The 18092-nt window shown below is 37.3% G+C and overlaps 1 protein-coding gene across 1 annotated transcript in view; it reads left to right on the forward strand.

Moving 5' to 3' along the window:
* ATRX (ATRX chromatin remodeler) overlaps nucleotides 1-18092 on the forward strand; it is a 193547-nt gene that overhangs the window by 95631 nt on the left and 79824 nt on the right. Inside the window, 10 exon segments of the mRNA XM_036740010.1 lie at nucleotides 3861-4009; nucleotides 4279-4458; nucleotides 6273-6366; nucleotides 7909-8011; nucleotides 8644-8826; nucleotides 10087-10135; nucleotides 10138-10227; nucleotides 10793-10902; nucleotides 11927-12073; nucleotides 12906-13083. Coding sequence (XP_036595905.1) covers nucleotides 3861-4009; nucleotides 4279-4458; nucleotides 6273-6366; nucleotides 7909-8011; nucleotides 8644-8826; nucleotides 10087-10135; nucleotides 10138-10227; nucleotides 10793-10902; nucleotides 11927-12073; nucleotides 12906-13083 — 1283 coding nt within the window.

The following is an 18092-nucleotide window of genomic DNA, read 5'->3' on the forward strand; positions in this document are numbered from 1 at the left end:
TGTCATTTTGCTTTCTTCCCTTCTCCTTCCTTCCCCTTTAGGACAATGGAATAATGGCTCCATTTCTTTAGAACTTCCAGTTTAGCTGCCACAAAAATAGAAAAACCTTTTAAAGCTTGTGATAGAATCATTACTGTTTTGGATGGTATAGTTGACCCAGGACATAATCTCGAATAATGAGATTTTAGTGATAGTGATAGTCAGTTCTGTGACTTTCCAGAAATTTCCTATGAAGTTTTAAGAAAGAACACTTCAAATAGAATCTACTAGGGATCATGCCTATACATTCATTGCATGGATCCAACTGTAAGCTCTGGAAGTGATGCTTTACCATCCTCTTGGCTAATTCTTGAATGATCATGATGATGACCTTGAGGTCTCTGACTTGAAACTCCAGAGCTCAGGTGGTAGATTTATGGCATATTACAGCAGGCTTTCTGGTGAGATACCACTGGCTATCTCATGAATAGCATCTTTTTTATTTTGAAGATCATCCTGAAGTCTTTGGTTTTCTAGATGAAATTCAAAAGATGTGCCAATGAAGCTCTGTTTTTGAAGCAGCTGTCATGCCCTAAAGTGGTAATGGCATTTTCTTGCTCCTTGACATTTTGGACTCAGTCATTGAGTGCTTTTGCCAAAGTCATTTCATGTGCCTTCTATTTTTTGGGCACTCTGTATAGTTTTCTGATTTATGATCATAGACTTAAAGCTGGAGGAGACCTGAAGGGTCATCTGTGCCAGTCCCCTAACTTTACAGATCAAGAAACTGAGGTTCAGGGAGCTTAAAGGATATGTTCAAGGTCAAATGATGAGTAAGTTTCAAAGGTGGTAATTGAATTTGGAGTCTTCTGACTCCAGGGCCAGTGTTCTTTATTTAGGTGAGTTCCTTTAATGAAAGCAAGGTCATATCAACCAAATAAGCCTGAGGAATCTTCATTCCTACCCACAGACCTATAAGTAGAACATGACCCTCATCTGAAAGACATTGGTTTCCTACCTGCTAAGCAACCCAGGTTATTAATTATATTAAGTTGCTCCCCAAAGCTACTCAGATCTGGCTTCCACTATTTTGTACATAGATATGGTAACCCTGTAACTAATTATTTCCTTATGTTTCCTCATTTTTGTTAAACTGGAGGTAGTGGATAAATTAAGTAGGCTTAGTATCTTTTGATATTATATTACAATTTTTCATCTTAAGAAACCAAGTTTTAAGAGGAGAATATATATATATATATGCTAGCTAGTAGAATTATTAAATAGAGCCAATTTCGATTAGAAATATTTTTCCTTCTGATTTTGGGGCCCAGAGTGAGGAGGAATGTGGAAGCTTCTCAAAGAGGAAAGATACTTCATAGGCCCACTCGAGTATTTCTATTTCTTGTCTCATTCTACCCAATCTAAAACAGGAAAGCAACCCTCAGCAAGGTAAAGTCACAGGTAAGCCCAGGATTAGTTTTAGCCATTAGTGGTAGTCTGGTTTTGAAAGCATTCAGTAATGATAGCCTGTCTTTTTGATAATAAAGTAATCACAAGCCTGAGATTATAAACGTGTGGACATGAACAACTATCTTGCCTTTGCCTTTTCATTTGCATTGAAATAACACTTGGTGTACAGTGTCAAAAAAGTGGTGCCTCAGCATCCTCCCCTTGAGTATGTGTTACTTTCTCCTGAGTTATGAGTGCATGCTATCTAATTTGGATAAAGTTCATAAACCTAGGACCAATGAAGATTTTTACAATCCCAGTTATAAGTTTTCAGTTGGTAGTTAGCCCCAGTTGCTGGTGCTTTTTGGTCCATTGCAGAGTATAATGGAATCATCCTACCTTTCTTTGCATCTTCTTAGGGGATGGCCCCTTTTGTGACTTTTGAACTTGTGTACATGGTTTAGTGTGTTGTCTTATGAGTTCTTTGAGTTTCTGCTCTGTGCAGTTGTATGGAAATATTTGGGCTTACACCAAAATAGTTTGGTGACTTTACTTTCTGGCATTTGCTACTTAACTGGCTTTAGTATTCTATAGTTTTAAGAATATACTCTTTATATTTCGAGAGCTTGTTTGTTTGGTTGTTTTGGACATTTGGCTTCTTCAAATCTTGAAAATTTTTAGTCAGAATGAGAAATCTGTTAGACCTGTAGGGAGTTGGTGCCAACCCCAGGGCTGCTCGGACCCTATGACTTGGCCTGCTTCCTGGGTAAAACCAGATAGGCTTAGTAGGAGTTGGAACGGTAGGTGCCTGGAGGAAGGACTTCTGTCCCTAACAGCACCCCTCCTGCTCTCGTAGCCATCTGCTCTCATGCAGGCAGAGTCCATTCACCAGGGACTCACAAGCCCAGTAGGAGGAACCCAGCTGGCCACTACCTAATGCTCTTGAACCAGTGCCTAACACAACAATACTTTGATACTTTACTTACTGGAACATCTTTGATACTTTACAAGGGCATCCTGCCCCGTGCCTCACGTAGCTCATACAGCTCTGATATCAGCTGGCTACATGCCTGAGCCTTCCCATGCCTCCGTAGATACTGTAGGACAGCACCCCCCTTTGTTCCCATACTCCCATGGAAACTACCTTACTACAGCCCTAGTTTTTCCCATACGCTTGTAGGAATCATAGTTTACTACAATCCAGATTCTTCCCACCCGATATCGATCTTCCCATGCTGTCATCCCCTTACCCCTTGAACACCTGCTTCTGCTTATGTAGTGCAAAACCCTATAAAACTGGATAATGCCTGCCAATAAATCGGAGTTGCATCTTCCCTGACTCCCGCCTCATCATTGCGTACTGAGATTGGGGTCCTTGCTGGTCAGGGACCCCTAACATAGACCAAGTTTTAATAAAAATCCAAATTGCTACTTCCTGACTTAAGAACCTTAAGGGTTCTTAGAATATATATGTGTAAATATCTTTTGTCTATTTTCTGGTTCATGATACTTAATTGTAGTTGGTTTAGTATATTTATGGTTGTTAAAGCATGAAGTTTGGCTGATGATTACATAGGTATCAAAGGTTCTGGGGAAAAAATATGTATACACACACACACATCTCCCTTAGGATTTGTTTTGGTCTTGACTTTTTACTTGATTGGTGTTAGGAACTCCATGACTTGGAAACTGTTTTTGAATAGTACAGATCAGCAGCTTCTCTATAATTCACAGTCTTAAGAGATTGGCTGGAGGCTCAGAGAGCCTAATTAGCTGATTGCTCATTCTTTGTATTTGTGTCATGAGCATCTAGCACAGTGCCTGGCACATAATAAACACTTTCAAAAATGCTTGTTCATGATGGATTGACTAAGTCTAAAAATGGTTTGTGTTTTTCAGTTTGAAGGAATGGTCCATTTTATGGTGAATCTTAAAAAAAAATACCTATTAACAGACACTTCTACTTTATTGCTTATTAATTTTTGCATTTGTTCAGGCTGAGAAATGTCCTACCATTTTTACAAATTTTTTTGTCTGATTAGCCTGTTCACCTTTTTAATTATTAGGATGTGATGATGGAATAAGGAAGAAGGATTAGAAGGACATTAACTTTCAGTTTATAATATGTCCAAATTACATGGAGAATTTTGTTCAGACAGGTTCTTCAATATGTAATTGAATTGTATCAAATTGGAAAATGTTTACTGTTGCATTCTAAAACTTGTTTTAATACTAGTATTCTCTAAACCATTAGATACCTTATTAAAATGTATATTTTTAGTACAGTTGTGCTTATTAATGTAATTTAGCATAATTTTTTTTAGTTCCTTTTCCTCAGGTTATTTGATTCTCAGATTATTTGATTCCATTTCATTCTCTTACCCATAGACTACACAGTTTTGTTTTGTTTTCCTTTCTTTCTTATTTTCAAGAATTGCCAAAAAGATGCTCTTAGAAGAAATCCAGGCTAATATTTCATCCGATGAGGAGGCATCTTCAGATGAAGAACCAGCTAAAATTAAAAAACGAATTGTAAAGCAAAATGAAGAAAACACTGGTGATGAGAGTGAGACCCTAAAAGGTAAGGTATATGATGTGTCGATTTGGTAACTTGCAGAAAGTATTTAAAATTAAGCTAAGTGTCCTTATCTTCCTGTTTTAATTGTGTTACCGTTATTCATTATCTTTAATAAAGGGATGACTTTGCAAATTAATTTTGATTCTTAAAAATTTACCGTTTGCCCAGTAGTAATACCATACATGTATGAGGTGTATAGTTAACAAATAATAATTTTCTCTGATCTCCAGGAAAATACCTATTTTTTCTTTTATCTGTCTTTCCCTGTTTAGATGAGAATGATGAGCATGGCAACTCTGACACTGATTCTGACTCTGAACAATCGAAGAAACCTCGATACCGTCATAGACTGTTACGGCACAAACTGTCTGTGAGTGATGGAGAGTCTGGAGAAGAAAAGAAGGCAAGACCCAAAGAGACAAAAGAAACCAAACGCAGAAATAGGAGGAAAGGTTAGAAATCAGATTTAAAATAGGACTTCTAAAATACTGACTTTTAAAAAAAATCATCCTAAAGTTAAATAATAGAGATAATATTGTGTTGTGGTGAAGAGTTCTGGGCTTAGAATCAAAGAAACCTATGTTCTTTATATCCTACTTCTGACACAAGCTCTGTGACTGGTAAGTCATCTAACATCCATGGGCCCCAAGAAACATTGTCAGACCGAGCTGGTAAGTCAGAATGTCTTGAGATCTGGATTAGTGTTGGGAGTTGCAACATGGGAGGTTCTGTGCTGATGGAATCCCAGATACTTCACAGTTTTGTGGAAAGTCAAATAGACTGCTTAATTATAAAATTACATTGCTATTCCATCATTTTCAAAGATTTCGGTGTGTGTGTGTATTTGGTTTCTCTTGCCATGCTCCTCTAGTGTTACTATCCTAACTTCACATTTTTTCTTAGTTATGTCAGGAACTGTGAAGTCCAGTTTGTAAGTGTGAGTCACATTTTTCAAGAAAGTCCCAACTTTTTTCCTTGCCTTCCAAATTTAATTTTAATTTAAAATAGATAATATTTAAATATAGATAATCGATAATTATTTCTCTACTACTTTAAGGTTTGCAGAGTGCTTTACATATGTTCTGCCCTTTGTTCTCCATGACCACTCTCTGAGGTAGACACTATTCCTCTGATTTGCCTAATGTCAGTGGAGGAAACCGAGACCCACCAAAGTTAAGTGATTTACCAGGGTCATTCAGCTACTCAGTTCCAAAAGTGGTATTGGAACAAACTGAAGTCTCCAATTCCAGGCAAGGCTCTTTCTACTTCATGTTACTTCATTAGTATTGCTAATTGTGAATTTTAGGAATTCTAAATAGGACTCAAAGGTCTCTTTTTGAAAAATTGTTCTGTTCTCCAAATACGAACTTTGAAATAAATATCAAGGCTGTTTAATGATTGCTTTTTACTCATTTTTTTTTTCTGTGCTCTGTTCTGCTCTAGGTTTCCTTGAGGGTTTTTTGTTCTGTTTTGAGAGGAAGGTTGAAAGGATTTGTACTTTCTTTCACTTGTCTCATTAACATTCAAAAATCCTACTTTTAGTTCAGGAAGGCAATAGGAAAGTGCCTGGCCTGTGTTAAACAACTTGATAGTGTAATGAATATTGTAGGGGGTGAATGTGTTGCTTCAGTAAGGAAGTGAACTATATTCAAGCACTTTGGAAATATTTTTTTAACATCAAGAATCTCTACTCAGAACCACTTTTGCCTTGTCCAACTTAGATACTTGAAACTCATAGTGTATTTATTTTTAATATTCTCACCTTCCCAAATTAGTATAAAACTTCAGTTTATTCATGAAATGTTGTTGTTAACAGACATTTGCTCCAACCTTGTTTTTGTGCAGTAGTTTTCCCTTCTTTTATATACTTTCAGAGTTAAATATACTCCAGAGCAAGGCAGTTGGTAAGATGATTGGCATGGGCATTGTATGCCTAGAGGGGATGTGACCTATGGTCAGGGGCTAGCTCTATAGTGGGCTACTTGAGTTGGTACTCACCTGGTCCCTAATCCATCCAGGGCAGGAGTCCTAAGAGGAGTAACTCCGTCACTCAGTAGTAGTGTTTTAATGTAGATCTCTTTAAATTTTATGGCCATAGATGATAAATATTTGTGGTGCTGTCACCTTCACAAATTTATGTATTTTTCCCCAAAGAATTATAATTCTTGTATCATGTTCTCTGTTAGTATGATGTTATTGAAGGATTGGTTATGCTACCTTTCTATCTGATTACAGTTGATAATTCAGTGTTTTAATTTTTATCAAGTGAGCAGTGAAGATTCAGTTGATACTGATTTTCAAGAATCAGGGGTAAGTGAAGAAGTGAGTGAGTCTGAAGATGATCAGCGCCCTAGAACAAGGTATGGCTTGGAGTTTGTCTTTGCTCTCTTATGATTTTCTGTTATATGTAAACATCTCAATGTTCATTCCTACCTTGATTTGTTCATATTTTCTGTTCTTTGATTTTGTGGGGTACTACCTATAAATCAGGGCTGTCCAACCTTCGGTTGTTATTGAAACAATAGACAATAAATTTTGATTTACCAGTTTAGTGAGAGCTCTGCGGTAGCTGGGCTTCATTTACTAAAGTATTTATGTAAATTTCTATGCTTGTAGGTGGGCCCCATAAATTGCCAGTGGGCCACATTTTGGACAGCTCTGCTGTAAACTGTACTTCAGAGCTAATATCTTGACTATGTTTTTTCATAGTGATCTCTTTGATCAGGACAGCATGGGCTGTAGGAATATAATTGATTAATGATTTTCAGTTTGAGTTATAATTTGTAATTTGTAATTGAGTCACACCTCTAACACACTGTCTTCCCAGACAGATAGATAGATAGACAACATCTGTCTATAGACATATATCTGTTTATAGGTATCTAATATCCATCAGATGGACTGTATGCTGGGGAGTGGGAAGACAGGGCAGGCAATCACTTGGGACGAGAACCTTTTAGACAACATATTCAAAATAAAAATTGTTTGTTCCCTTTTTCCTCCTGATTTCCATTGTTCTATAAATAGCAACACCTTTATTTTACTTGGCTATGTTCAGATTGTCACAGTTGTGCATTATTTCTCTCCCACCATTGGTAGCTCTTATCCGGTTGAGAGTCAAGAGCTGTCATTTCTCATTTTAACGATAGTGTAGATTTATATTTTCCTGCATTGTTTAGTCTGAATGTTTATGTAGAATTAGCTTTGTTATCTTCATTAGGCATGGACACCATTTATAGGGAATGCAAAATGATGAGACAATTCTGTCCCTGGCCTCAGAGCTTCAAATCTACAGAGATGGGATAAATAGACTTTAGGAAACCACAGAACCATGCACTAGTGCATTGATGATGATGTTATATAATTTGTATATCTAAGAATAGAAGAAGCCCAACATTTATTCAACAAACATTTATTGAATACCTACAGTGATCACTTGAACTATGAATTTCAGTTCAGTGAGAAATGAAAAATTAAGTTAGTCCAAGAAGACTTTGCTGAGGAGGTGAATGTTTTAGCCCGTGTGTTTATGACCTGAGTGAATGTGCCTTTGTGGAAAGAAAGAAGGGCATTTCAGGCAAGGGTTCCAATGGGAGTGAAAAAGAAGGACGCTGCATTTCTGCAAGAGACAATAAAGACTAGAGAGATTGTGCGTTTTAATCAATTGTAAAATCCTAGGACTAGGAGAGATTTTGCAAACATATCCTCCTTTGTATAGCTAGCCTCTATCTTTAAGCTTTTTTCTAGGTTATTGTTATCTAATAGTGTTATCATCCATTTATTATAAAGCCCCTTCATTCTTTTTGTGTTTTAACCACATGCACAAATGAAGATGTGTGCTAAACTGACAAATACTTCAAGATAATTTTTTTGAATCATCAAGAATTTTTTTAACTTTTCAGATCAGCAAAGAAAGCAGAGCTAGAAGAAAATCAGCGGAGCTACAAACAAAAGAAGAAAAGACGGCGCATTAAGGTTCAAGAGGATTCTTCAAGTGAAAATAAGGTAAGTGATAAACATGCATGGCATGCTCTAGTTATAATTGATAGAGCATTTTCTCCCCTAAGAGGAAAGTCTCCTTTCAGCATAGCTGAGTGGTAAATAGTATTTTAAAGGTAGGAATCTGTAAGACTATAGAACTTTGATTTAGGTAAATTGCAGAACAAATTTAGATTAACTAATTCATTGGTTCGTTCCGTGAGTATTTATTAATCACATGTACTGATGCAGTATATTGTATTAGGCACTTGGGCAGATAAAAAGATAAATAAGACATCAGAATTTTAAAATGCTTTTGTTTTGCCATTCACTGGGGTCACCAAGTTCATTCTCCTGTGTTTTCAGTTTTTAGACAGCTATGTCATAGGAAAAATGATTCAATTTCTTTAATAGTAGTAGAACTATAGGGCATAATATTGTACAATAATAAACAGCTGTTTATATTGTTTATTTGCCATTCTCAAGTCTTTCACATATTTCATAACATATTAGTCTTTCTTGATTTTCATAAATATTACTTTGAATTAATTGAAGGAATAATCGACAATCCTTGTAAATCACGTAAAATGAAATATCTATTTCTTATGATTTTATATAATTCTTGAATTTCATAGTTATTTATGATAATTTCATTTTAGAGTAATTCTGAAGAAGAAGATGAAAATGATGATTCTAAGTCTCCTGGAAAGGGTAGGAAGAAAATTCGAAAGATTCTTAAAGATGACAAACTGAGAACTGAAACTCAAAATGCCTTGAAAGAAGAAGAAGAGAGGAGAAAACGTATTGCAGAAAGAGAGCGAGAGAGAGAGAAATTAAGAGAGGTAATCATTGTATAGTAATGCTTATATCCTAATCAAAAAACTTGGTCTGGAAGGAACCTTGACAGTTGTTGATGCCTTCCTCTTAGTTTTTGAGGTGGTTCAAGTGAGCTCCAGAGTGACCATGACTTGGCCAAGCCTCCAAGTTAACAGGTTATTTTTTTACTTATTTTCAGAAACTTGATTGGAGTTGCACATTAACTGTTTCACAGAATCTAAGATGCCATCTAGTCCAACTCCTCCCTGAATAAGACTCCTCTCTGTGATAGACCTACCACATAGCCTTTGCTTGAAGGCTTCTGTTGGTGGAGAGATCTCCTGCTCCTCATGAGAAGCCCTTCCACTTTTGCATAGTTTTAATTATTGTGAGGTTTTTCCTTCCATTGAGCCTTGATCTGGCTCCCTACAACTTTTATTCTCACCCCTTGTGCCAGATAAGATAAGTCAGATTTCTCTTCCTGCATGGTAGCCCTTCATATTCTTCACCCCCACCCCCCCCCCCCCCGCCCATATTAAAGGCTTATCATTTTTTTGTAAAGGAACTATTCATTCTGCCAGAACTTAGAGCATGCTGAGGTCTTCTTTGAGCCTCTTTACTTTTCTTCTTCGAGGAAGACTAGTTCACACTAGCTCTTAGATAGCCAGCACTTCATTGCCCTTTTGCCTTGGCCAAGTATCCCTAACATCAGGTCATTGTAGAATTTACTCTGTTCACTCCACTAATGTGAGTGAGATCCTCATTCTTCTCTTCTTCTTTTTAGACATTCTTAGGCTTTTCTTCAATGTAGAAGTCCAATGGATGTTAAATGTTTAGTTTTTACTGCTTTTGAAATGATAAGAAATGTCCTAAGATATTAATGCTGTATTTGACTGATAGGTAAAGAATTTATTAAATGCTTATTTTGTGTTATGTTCTGTGCTCAGTGCTGAGAATACAATACAACAAGTCTCTCCCCTCAGGAAGCTTCCATTCTAATTAGGGAAAACAACATAAAAGAGGGAATTGGAAATATGTCCAGGGGTGGGGGTGGGGGAGGGTGGAGTAGATTGTTGGGGGAATTGATAGTTGGTCTGTCAGAGCCTAGGAATGCTCTAGTGGCAAAACAATGTAATATTTAGAGTAACAATTTGTTTTTATTAATTACATTTGAGCTTCCTTTCCTTTTCAACATGCTGTTAAACTGATTCTACTCCTCAACCTTCTCCATGACTCGAATAGGCCTTCTTTTGAATAGTAATGTATATGTTTCCCTTCTCATTCAGGTGATAGAAATTGAAGATGCTTCACCTATTAAATGTCCAATTACAACAAAATTGTTTTAGATGAAGATGAAGAAACCAAAGAACCTTTGGTACAGGTTCACAGAAACATGGTAACCAAATTGAAACCCCATCAAGTAGATGGTAAGAAAATAGAATATACATTTTAATGCTTCTTGTTCATTTATTTCTCAAAGTAGATGTACTTAATTTTAAAAGTGTAGAAATCTCTATTTGTTAAAAAATTTACAATTTGCAGTTTTGAATAGTTACTCTTACCCTACATGGGTCTTTCCTTACTTTTGTTCATGAGAACTTATGCAGCTTTTGACACCTCCAGGTCTCTGCATCTCCCCCCAGCCTGAAATATTGCTGTTAAAGTAAATATAAATTTAATTCATAAACAGTTGGTTATGCTGCTCTTTTTCTATAGAATCCCACCTTCTTAGGATGCTGACAGTTAGATTGTAGATTTAGACCTGGAAAGAGTCTATAGAGTTCATCCAGTCACCTGAATTGTTTTCCCCAGGGACCTTTGTGTCTCAGAGATAGAGATTTTAATTAGTAACCAAAGAACGATTTTTCTATCCCTGTTCTTTTTGTCTTATTGCTGGTTGATTCTGAATGCAATATGATTTCTTTACTTCATGTAATTTTTGTCTTGAAGCAGTCATATGCTGAGCTTTCTAATTTAAAATGTTTTATTTAGGTGTTCAGTTCATGTGGGATTGTTGTTGTGAATCTGTGAGTAAAACCAAGAAATCTGCAGGTTCAGGATGCATTCTTGCCCACTGCATGGGTCTGGGAAAGACTTTACAGGTAGGAGGTAACAAATATGAAGGTCTAAGTGGGCACTTGTGAACATGAACCCTAACCCTAATGTTTTTAGTTCTGGAAGATAAATATGCAGTTGATCTATAAACTCATGCATATATATTTATACATACATGCACATACACAGTCATTAGAACTCTATTGGTTCGTCTGAATTTTTCATCCAGCAAAAAGTAGATACACAATATACTTATTTCAAAAATTCTAGAATTTATAACCATCATTACAATATATATGTGTGCTTCTGTGTGTCTATTTTTTAATTATAAAAATGAAATATGTGCATATGTATTCATAGTCCCTATAGGGCATTTTTTAAAATGGATGTATATTGTATTGCAGGCATACTATGCATAACATTACCTTTAACTCTGTCCTTTAATCATATCTTTAATACAGTATTTACTCCCCCCCCCCCCCCCCCCCCCCCCCCATACAGTATTACCCAAATCCTCTCCCTCTACAAAATCTAGTAGTCTCTTCAGGTTGAAGCCAGATGACCAGTGATAACTCAAGCTTGTAAGTGTGCTTGTAATTCCATTATTATTCCATTGTCCTGTGGAACTGTCTCCTATGAGAACCTACCATGTTGTATTGTAGTTTCCACAGAACCCTTAATGATGTTGGCTGGGGGAACCCTGTATCCTATTCCTTTATAAATGGTTATTGGGATCCCATGTAATTTTGCAGCAATGTTCAGAGATCACAAAGGCAGTAGCTCCTTGGCTTCTGTCATGTATTAGGAAGGGACAATAGTTTGTCTGCTTAGTACTACCTGTTCCTGCCATGATGTTTATTGGTAATCTTTTCTAGTGAAATCTCCCTTAAGAATCATTGTGTTTCTGGTTTGTGCTTTAAAATTGTAAGCTGCTATACAAATTGAATTATTATTCCATGTCTTAACCCCTTTTTGGCTGCTTAAGGAAAAAACAATAAGGATTTTCAACAGTATTGATTTCTAATAATTTTTGTGAATTTAAACAAATATTGTAAATGTTTTTCTTTGTAGGTGGTGAGTTTTCTTCATACAGTTTTGTTGTGTGACAAATTGGATTTTAGTACAGCTCTGGTGGTATGTCCCCTTAACACTGCTTTGAATTGGATGAATGAATTTGAAAAATGGCAAGATGGATTAGACGATGAGGAGAAGCTTGAGGTACATTTTATCACCATTTGTAATTATGGCCACTGTAGGTGGTATTCACGATTCATTGTTGGGTTGGACTAGATGGCCTCTTCCCCGACCTTCCTTCCTCATTTCTCTTCCAAAGGCTGACCATATCACTCCACCACCACCACCTCCCCCTACCCCCCCCCCCCAAAAAAGCCTTCATTTGCTGTTGATGTTGATTTAAAGTTATTCATAAGAGAGATGGGGGGGCAGGGGGGTGGAGAAGGAGGTAGTATTCTGACTAGAGAAGAAAGAATAACAGGAGATGATGAATAGGTAAAATTTACAAGATCAGCATCTGTATGGATTTTAACATGAGTCCAGAATCCAGAATGACTGAAATTTTGAGTAGTTGTGACTAGGAGCCTGACACATTAAGGAAATATCCAAATTGGGATGGAGGGCAGATGACTGAAATTGATGGCCTTGAGGGACAAACTTTCAAAGAAGACAATGGGGATAGAGATAGATTTGGGAGAAATCTGTAAAGTTGACCTTCCAAACTACTGAGTAGAGCAGATAGCCAAGGTGAAGAGTGCAAAGAGAGGCGAGAAGGCTTAGTGCTGAATTTTGGGAGATGATGAACCAGGTGTGATAAGGCAGGCTTGAGAATGAGGAGCAAAGATCCACAAGAGGGGTTTGTCAGTAGGATCAGGTGTTGTTCACTTGTGCAGCTGAAGGATGTTCAAAAGAAATGATCATTTGTAATGCTGTAACTTAAAAGTTAGGGGATGTTGCAATGAAAACTTTTTTCATTTATTATTAAAAATATCTTTTTAAAAACCCATTTTGTCCCCCTCCTTCACTCCCCTGGAAGGTCTCAGAATTAGCAACTGTGAAACGCCCTCAGGAGAGAAGCTACATGCTGCAAAGGTGGCAGGAAGATGGGGGTGTCATGATTATCGGCTATGAGATGTATCGAAATCTTGCTCAAGGAAGAAACGTCAAGAGTAGGAAACTAAAAGAAATATTTAACAAAGCTCTTGTTGACCCAGGTAAGCTATTTACCTGCGTTGAGATAAAGAAGCAAGTTTTATTTTTGTATTTTTGAGTATATAATCTATTATTTTAATGTCCTACTCACTGGTCTCCTACTCTTCAGTTATACTTCCCCTCAGTCTGTGCCTGCTGGCGGCGTGGTACAGAGGTGCATTGGATTGGCTGGCCGAGATCTGGGGTCACATCCTGACTCTGCCACTTTGTACCTGTATAGTGTTGAGCAAGTCACTTCTCTGCTCTGCTGCACCCAATTTTCCTCATCTGGAAAATGAGTGTGGCAGACTAGACAGATGACCTCTCAGCTCTCTTCCACCTGTGAATCTGCGATGTGATGACCCAGCACACCGTCATCAGATTGTTCTTTCTAAGGTGATGCTTTTTTCTCTGTTCTCAGAAACCTTCAGTGACTCACCCCAGCAATTAGCCTACAGGCCAAAGGCCATTTTCCTTTGCCAGGTACTCTTGCAGAGGCCCTCCGTTTTTTCTCAATCTTTCTTGCCTTTCCTTCTTGTACTTTCGACCTAGAAAGCCTTCTCATACCACCCAGACTTACTGAAATCCAAATAATGCTGAGCTCTCAGCTCAGTTACCTCCTCTTCTCTCCAGAACGTTTCTTGGTCCCCATATGAACTCCTTAAGTGCTTCGTTCGTATTCCTCTTAGTTTGCCACATTCTTCTGTTTATCATCCCTTTGTCTCCATGACTCATCTCCCATTCCAGAATGTAATAAGCTCCTTGAAATGCAGGAGCAGCCATGTCTCATTTACATTGCATCCAGCAAACCTCTCTTTCCAAAATTGTCATAATTTTAAGGGAAAATGTAGTTTTAAATGGCCAGTTATGGCTCTTGTTTTGGGGCTTCAGAATATATGGCACCAGGCGAATGGTTGAAGACTGCATTGGATCTGTGATATCAACTCATAATACATAAAATAGACTCTTATTATATTTTCTGCTCCAGTGATTGTTAAACTTTTTTGGTTTTAGGACTCTTTTACACTTTTAGAAATTATTGAATGATATCCTACCCGCACCCCAGGAAAAAAAAAGAGAGAGTTTGTTTATGTGGGTTTGATCTGTTGAAATTCACTGTATTAGAAATTAAAATGTCTTAATATTATTATGAAGATAGTTTTGACCTAATGACCCCCTTTAAAGGGTCTCAAGGACCCCAGTTTAAAAACCACTACTTTCAGTCCTTTCCTTGACTATGATGACATGATCTGCTGTAAAGAATTTTCTGCAAAACCCTGTACGTTCCTTTCTCATTTGCTTTTGATTACTATGTAGACTATTTTTGTAATTTTTTTTTGAGCTAAGAAAGTAGGCATCTGGGTCAAATAGGTGCTGATGTCTCCTTAGTTGCCTTTTTCTTGATGATATTACAGTCCAAGTCGTCTCTTCTTCCTCTCCTCTCCCCCCAGCCCCCTTCTTTTGGTACCTCTCATATATGGGTTATTTTGAAGTCATCACTTTTTCAGTGCTTATAAAGTTGCTTTTGCATGTGTCTTGCTGTTCAAGTGTCATTTGCACTCCTTCATATGACACACCTTGGTGAGTGATACTTCCATCAAGGACAAGACAAGCTCATTATAGGAAGCTTGTCGGATCTGTTTGGTTTTGCATCTATTGTTCCTATTTTGTTTTTACCTTGCACCTATTCCTCCTTCCATTTTTGTCTTCAAATGGACCTGGACTGATTTAGCTCACGTGCTTTTTCCTGTAAGCTTTTTGCATAATCCATTTTACCTTCTGCTGCTTGTGTTATTTTCTAAGGCTATGCCATTCATCATCTTCCACAGCGTTCTGCAGAATAGTTGCTTCTCTAAGCTGGCGTTACTTTCTTCTGTCATTTCTTTCCATTTTGTCTATGTGTTTAACTAGTTGTAGGCTCTTCTGGTTTCCTTGGATCCTGGTGACCGCTTTCTCTACGTTAATTGTCTTTAAGAAATGATGATAATTGGAGTCCATTTCTTCCATATCCAATTTTTCAGAGTCCGCAATCTGGCCATTGTCGTTACAGTTCTTATCTTAATTCTTCTCTTCCACTTGCATGTTGAATTGACATTTCTCCATGACAGAGTTGAAGGTATTGATAGGTTATTCAGAAATGATGTGAACAATAGTTTCCTCTCTTTCAGTTTCACTTTTTTGTGATGTTTTATGCTTGTGATATACAGTGCCATTTGATACTGTTAAAGAAATACTTGGGCTAAAACAGGTATGAGGCTTCTCAGTTGCCAGTAATCCTTTGGCCTCTTTGATTTCTTAATCCCAAATTATAGAATCTTCTTTTTCAGTGTATTCTTCACTGTCTTCTCTTTCCTATTTTTGCTTTTAAGTCATTGTGCATTAAATTATATGTTGGCTTAGTTTGGAGGACCATGGCAGACTCTTTGGAGGGTTTGTCTGTTTCATCCTCAGCAGTGTACTATTGAATTCTTAGATATTCAAATGGTTCTGTTTTCTCAGCAGTTTGGATATTCCCTCTGACAGTTGTGTTCATGGCGCAGTCTCTTTGCATCTTGCAAGGCAAGGTGGTCAGATGAACAAGTATCCCGCAGAGTTTTTTGGTTGCATGATGGAACCACCTTTGCCAACTTCTTTATTCTCCTCTGTAAAGAGAATCTGAGTTGTCCTCCCATTTTGTCGCTATTTCTTTGTATCTTCTCTTTTCTTAGAATATCACTATTAATGCGTTTTCATTCTTCCAGTAGTATATCAATTTTTGTTGGCCTTTAAAGAAATATCTCACATTTCGGGGTGCCATCAGCTAAATTTGCAGTTATACTTGGTCTAACAACTATGTAATTTTTGACACCCTGATTCTCTTTTCCTTAATTTGACTTATATCAGTACAGAAGCAAAAGGAGGGGACTAGAGGCCCAAAGTCCATTTTGTAGTTTTCTTTGTTTCATGAATTGACATCACCAAAGAATTCAGTACTTAGTGCCTAATTTGCTGTGGTGAGCCTCTTTCTTTGTACATGGGCAGGCTATGCCTCAGATAGGAGCCAAAAGCTTTTTCTGGGCCTCTTGCTCAGTAGTTCCTGCCAGCATTCCCCCAGCATAGCCTTAATTCATTTCAATACCACGATGAGGCCAGTCAGCAGCCTTTTTGTATCTATCCTTTTATTTGGCACAATTAATACTTGTTGATTGAGAGGACAAAGGACTTGTCTAAAAAATAATCGCTCAGGCCTCCTCAGAAATAAGGCAGTTTGTACTGATTTTTGTCTGGGTTGGGGATTTTTGTTGTTTTTCAAGCATTAAGAAATGTAAACGCTTCCTCACCCCCCCTTCAAATTACAGTCAGGACAGTAATATTATAAAATAGAGATATTTGGAGAATTGTTAAATTCCATATAATGGGACAAGTTAGCATTACTGAGGAGGAAGAGTGGGGAAAAGGAGTAAAATAATGACTATTAGGGGAAGAGGGCTGGAAATAGACCACATTAATTGGAAGGAAACTGCTCTAGTAAGATGTATGGCATAGAGTACTATAATGGGATTTTCAAGACCTGGGTTCTGTTTTTGGTGACCTTGGACAAATCACTTTTTTTTACTTTAATTCCTTTTGTCAAATGATGAGAGTGTTAGACTAAATGATTAAGGTGCTTCTGTTCTCATGAGAAGTGGGCTGGTGTAGTGCAAACATCCCTGGTTTTAGAGTTTGACATGCAATGTTGGAGTATTGTCCCTGATGGTCATTAGCTGTGTGACCTTGGAGCAGTCACTTCATACCTCCTGGTATACAATTGATCTTCTTTAAAACTGGAATAATACGTTGTCCTCAAATCACTGGGTTGTGAGAGGAAAGGTTTTCAATGATGAAGATTCTGTGGTTGAAAAAGGAAGAGTGTTTCCTTCAAAATAAAATTCCTAATACCAACATTTTGGAATTCATAGAGTTAGGGTTAATAGGGTTAGTTTTTGCATGGTGCATTTTCATTTTTAAGATGCTAAATTTTCTTTCAGTGAGGGTTAATGTATCATAATTCGTAATGATGTTAAACACCAATTATTGAGTATTCGAGCATTTCAGCACGTCCCAAAGATAATAAGGCCACTTGCCAGTGACTTGATATTTGATGATATGGATAAGTTCAGGGTTTACTTTTTGATTAAGAATAAGAAGGCTGGAAGTTAAGGTGACAGGTGGTTATTGGGTTATGTGTGTTGGCTTCTGGTTCTGACTAGCACTTAGTTAATTGTTAACCTATAGAGCCCATCTTAATTTTTTAAGTGGTAAAAGTAGAATTTAAGTCATATTTAAGATGTGTCCATGTGAACTCTATTTTCCAGGTATAAAACTTTAGTTTGCATCTGATAAGCTTCTTAATGAATACATTTATAAAGTTGTAAGTTAGATCTCTGTATTTGTGGACCGCAATAAAATGCTGATTTGTGATAATGATAGTTGAAGTACAGTCTTGCAGATTGTGCTCTGAAGAAGGTTAGGATTTAAATGGATGGGGGTTAGAAGTGAGAAAAGACATGCATGTAACTCAACAGAAAGGACATCCTAGTCTGAAAGCTGTCCAGTCACAGCGCTGGTTATATCCCAGTAGCTAATCGCAGTATTCTGTTTCATTAATGTAGCAGCAGTACAGAACTGATATTTATACAGAATTTATATATGACCTATTTACTCTTGAGAAAATCTTGGGTATAACAGTGAATTAGGAGTATAATTTGAGAGCTGAAAAGATATCCCCAAATTATTGTGGAAAGACCTTTGAGGGCAGCTTTATGAGCTCTTGGGCCTTTGTTACCTTCCCTTCTGTGGCATTCAGATCTCCAAGTCTGACCCTTCCTCTTACAAATGGAGAAACTAAGCCCCAGACAAGTAAACATCTTTCCCAATGAATGTCAGACTGCTTGGCTGGGTCTCTTAACCTTGAGTCTAGAGACCCGCCTCTCCCCCAAGGTTATGTGTGAACTTGGAGAAGAAAAACTCACGCCTTTTTCTTCTCTCTCCTCTAACTGAATTTTAGCATTTA

The sequence above is a fragment of the Trichosurus vulpecula genome, chromosome X (assembly GCF_011100635.1).
Source record: "Trichosurus vulpecula isolate mTriVul1 chromosome X, mTriVul1.pri, whole genome shotgun sequence".
Lineage (NCBI taxonomy): Eukaryota > Metazoa > Chordata > Mammalia > Diprotodontia > Phalangeridae > Trichosurus > Trichosurus vulpecula.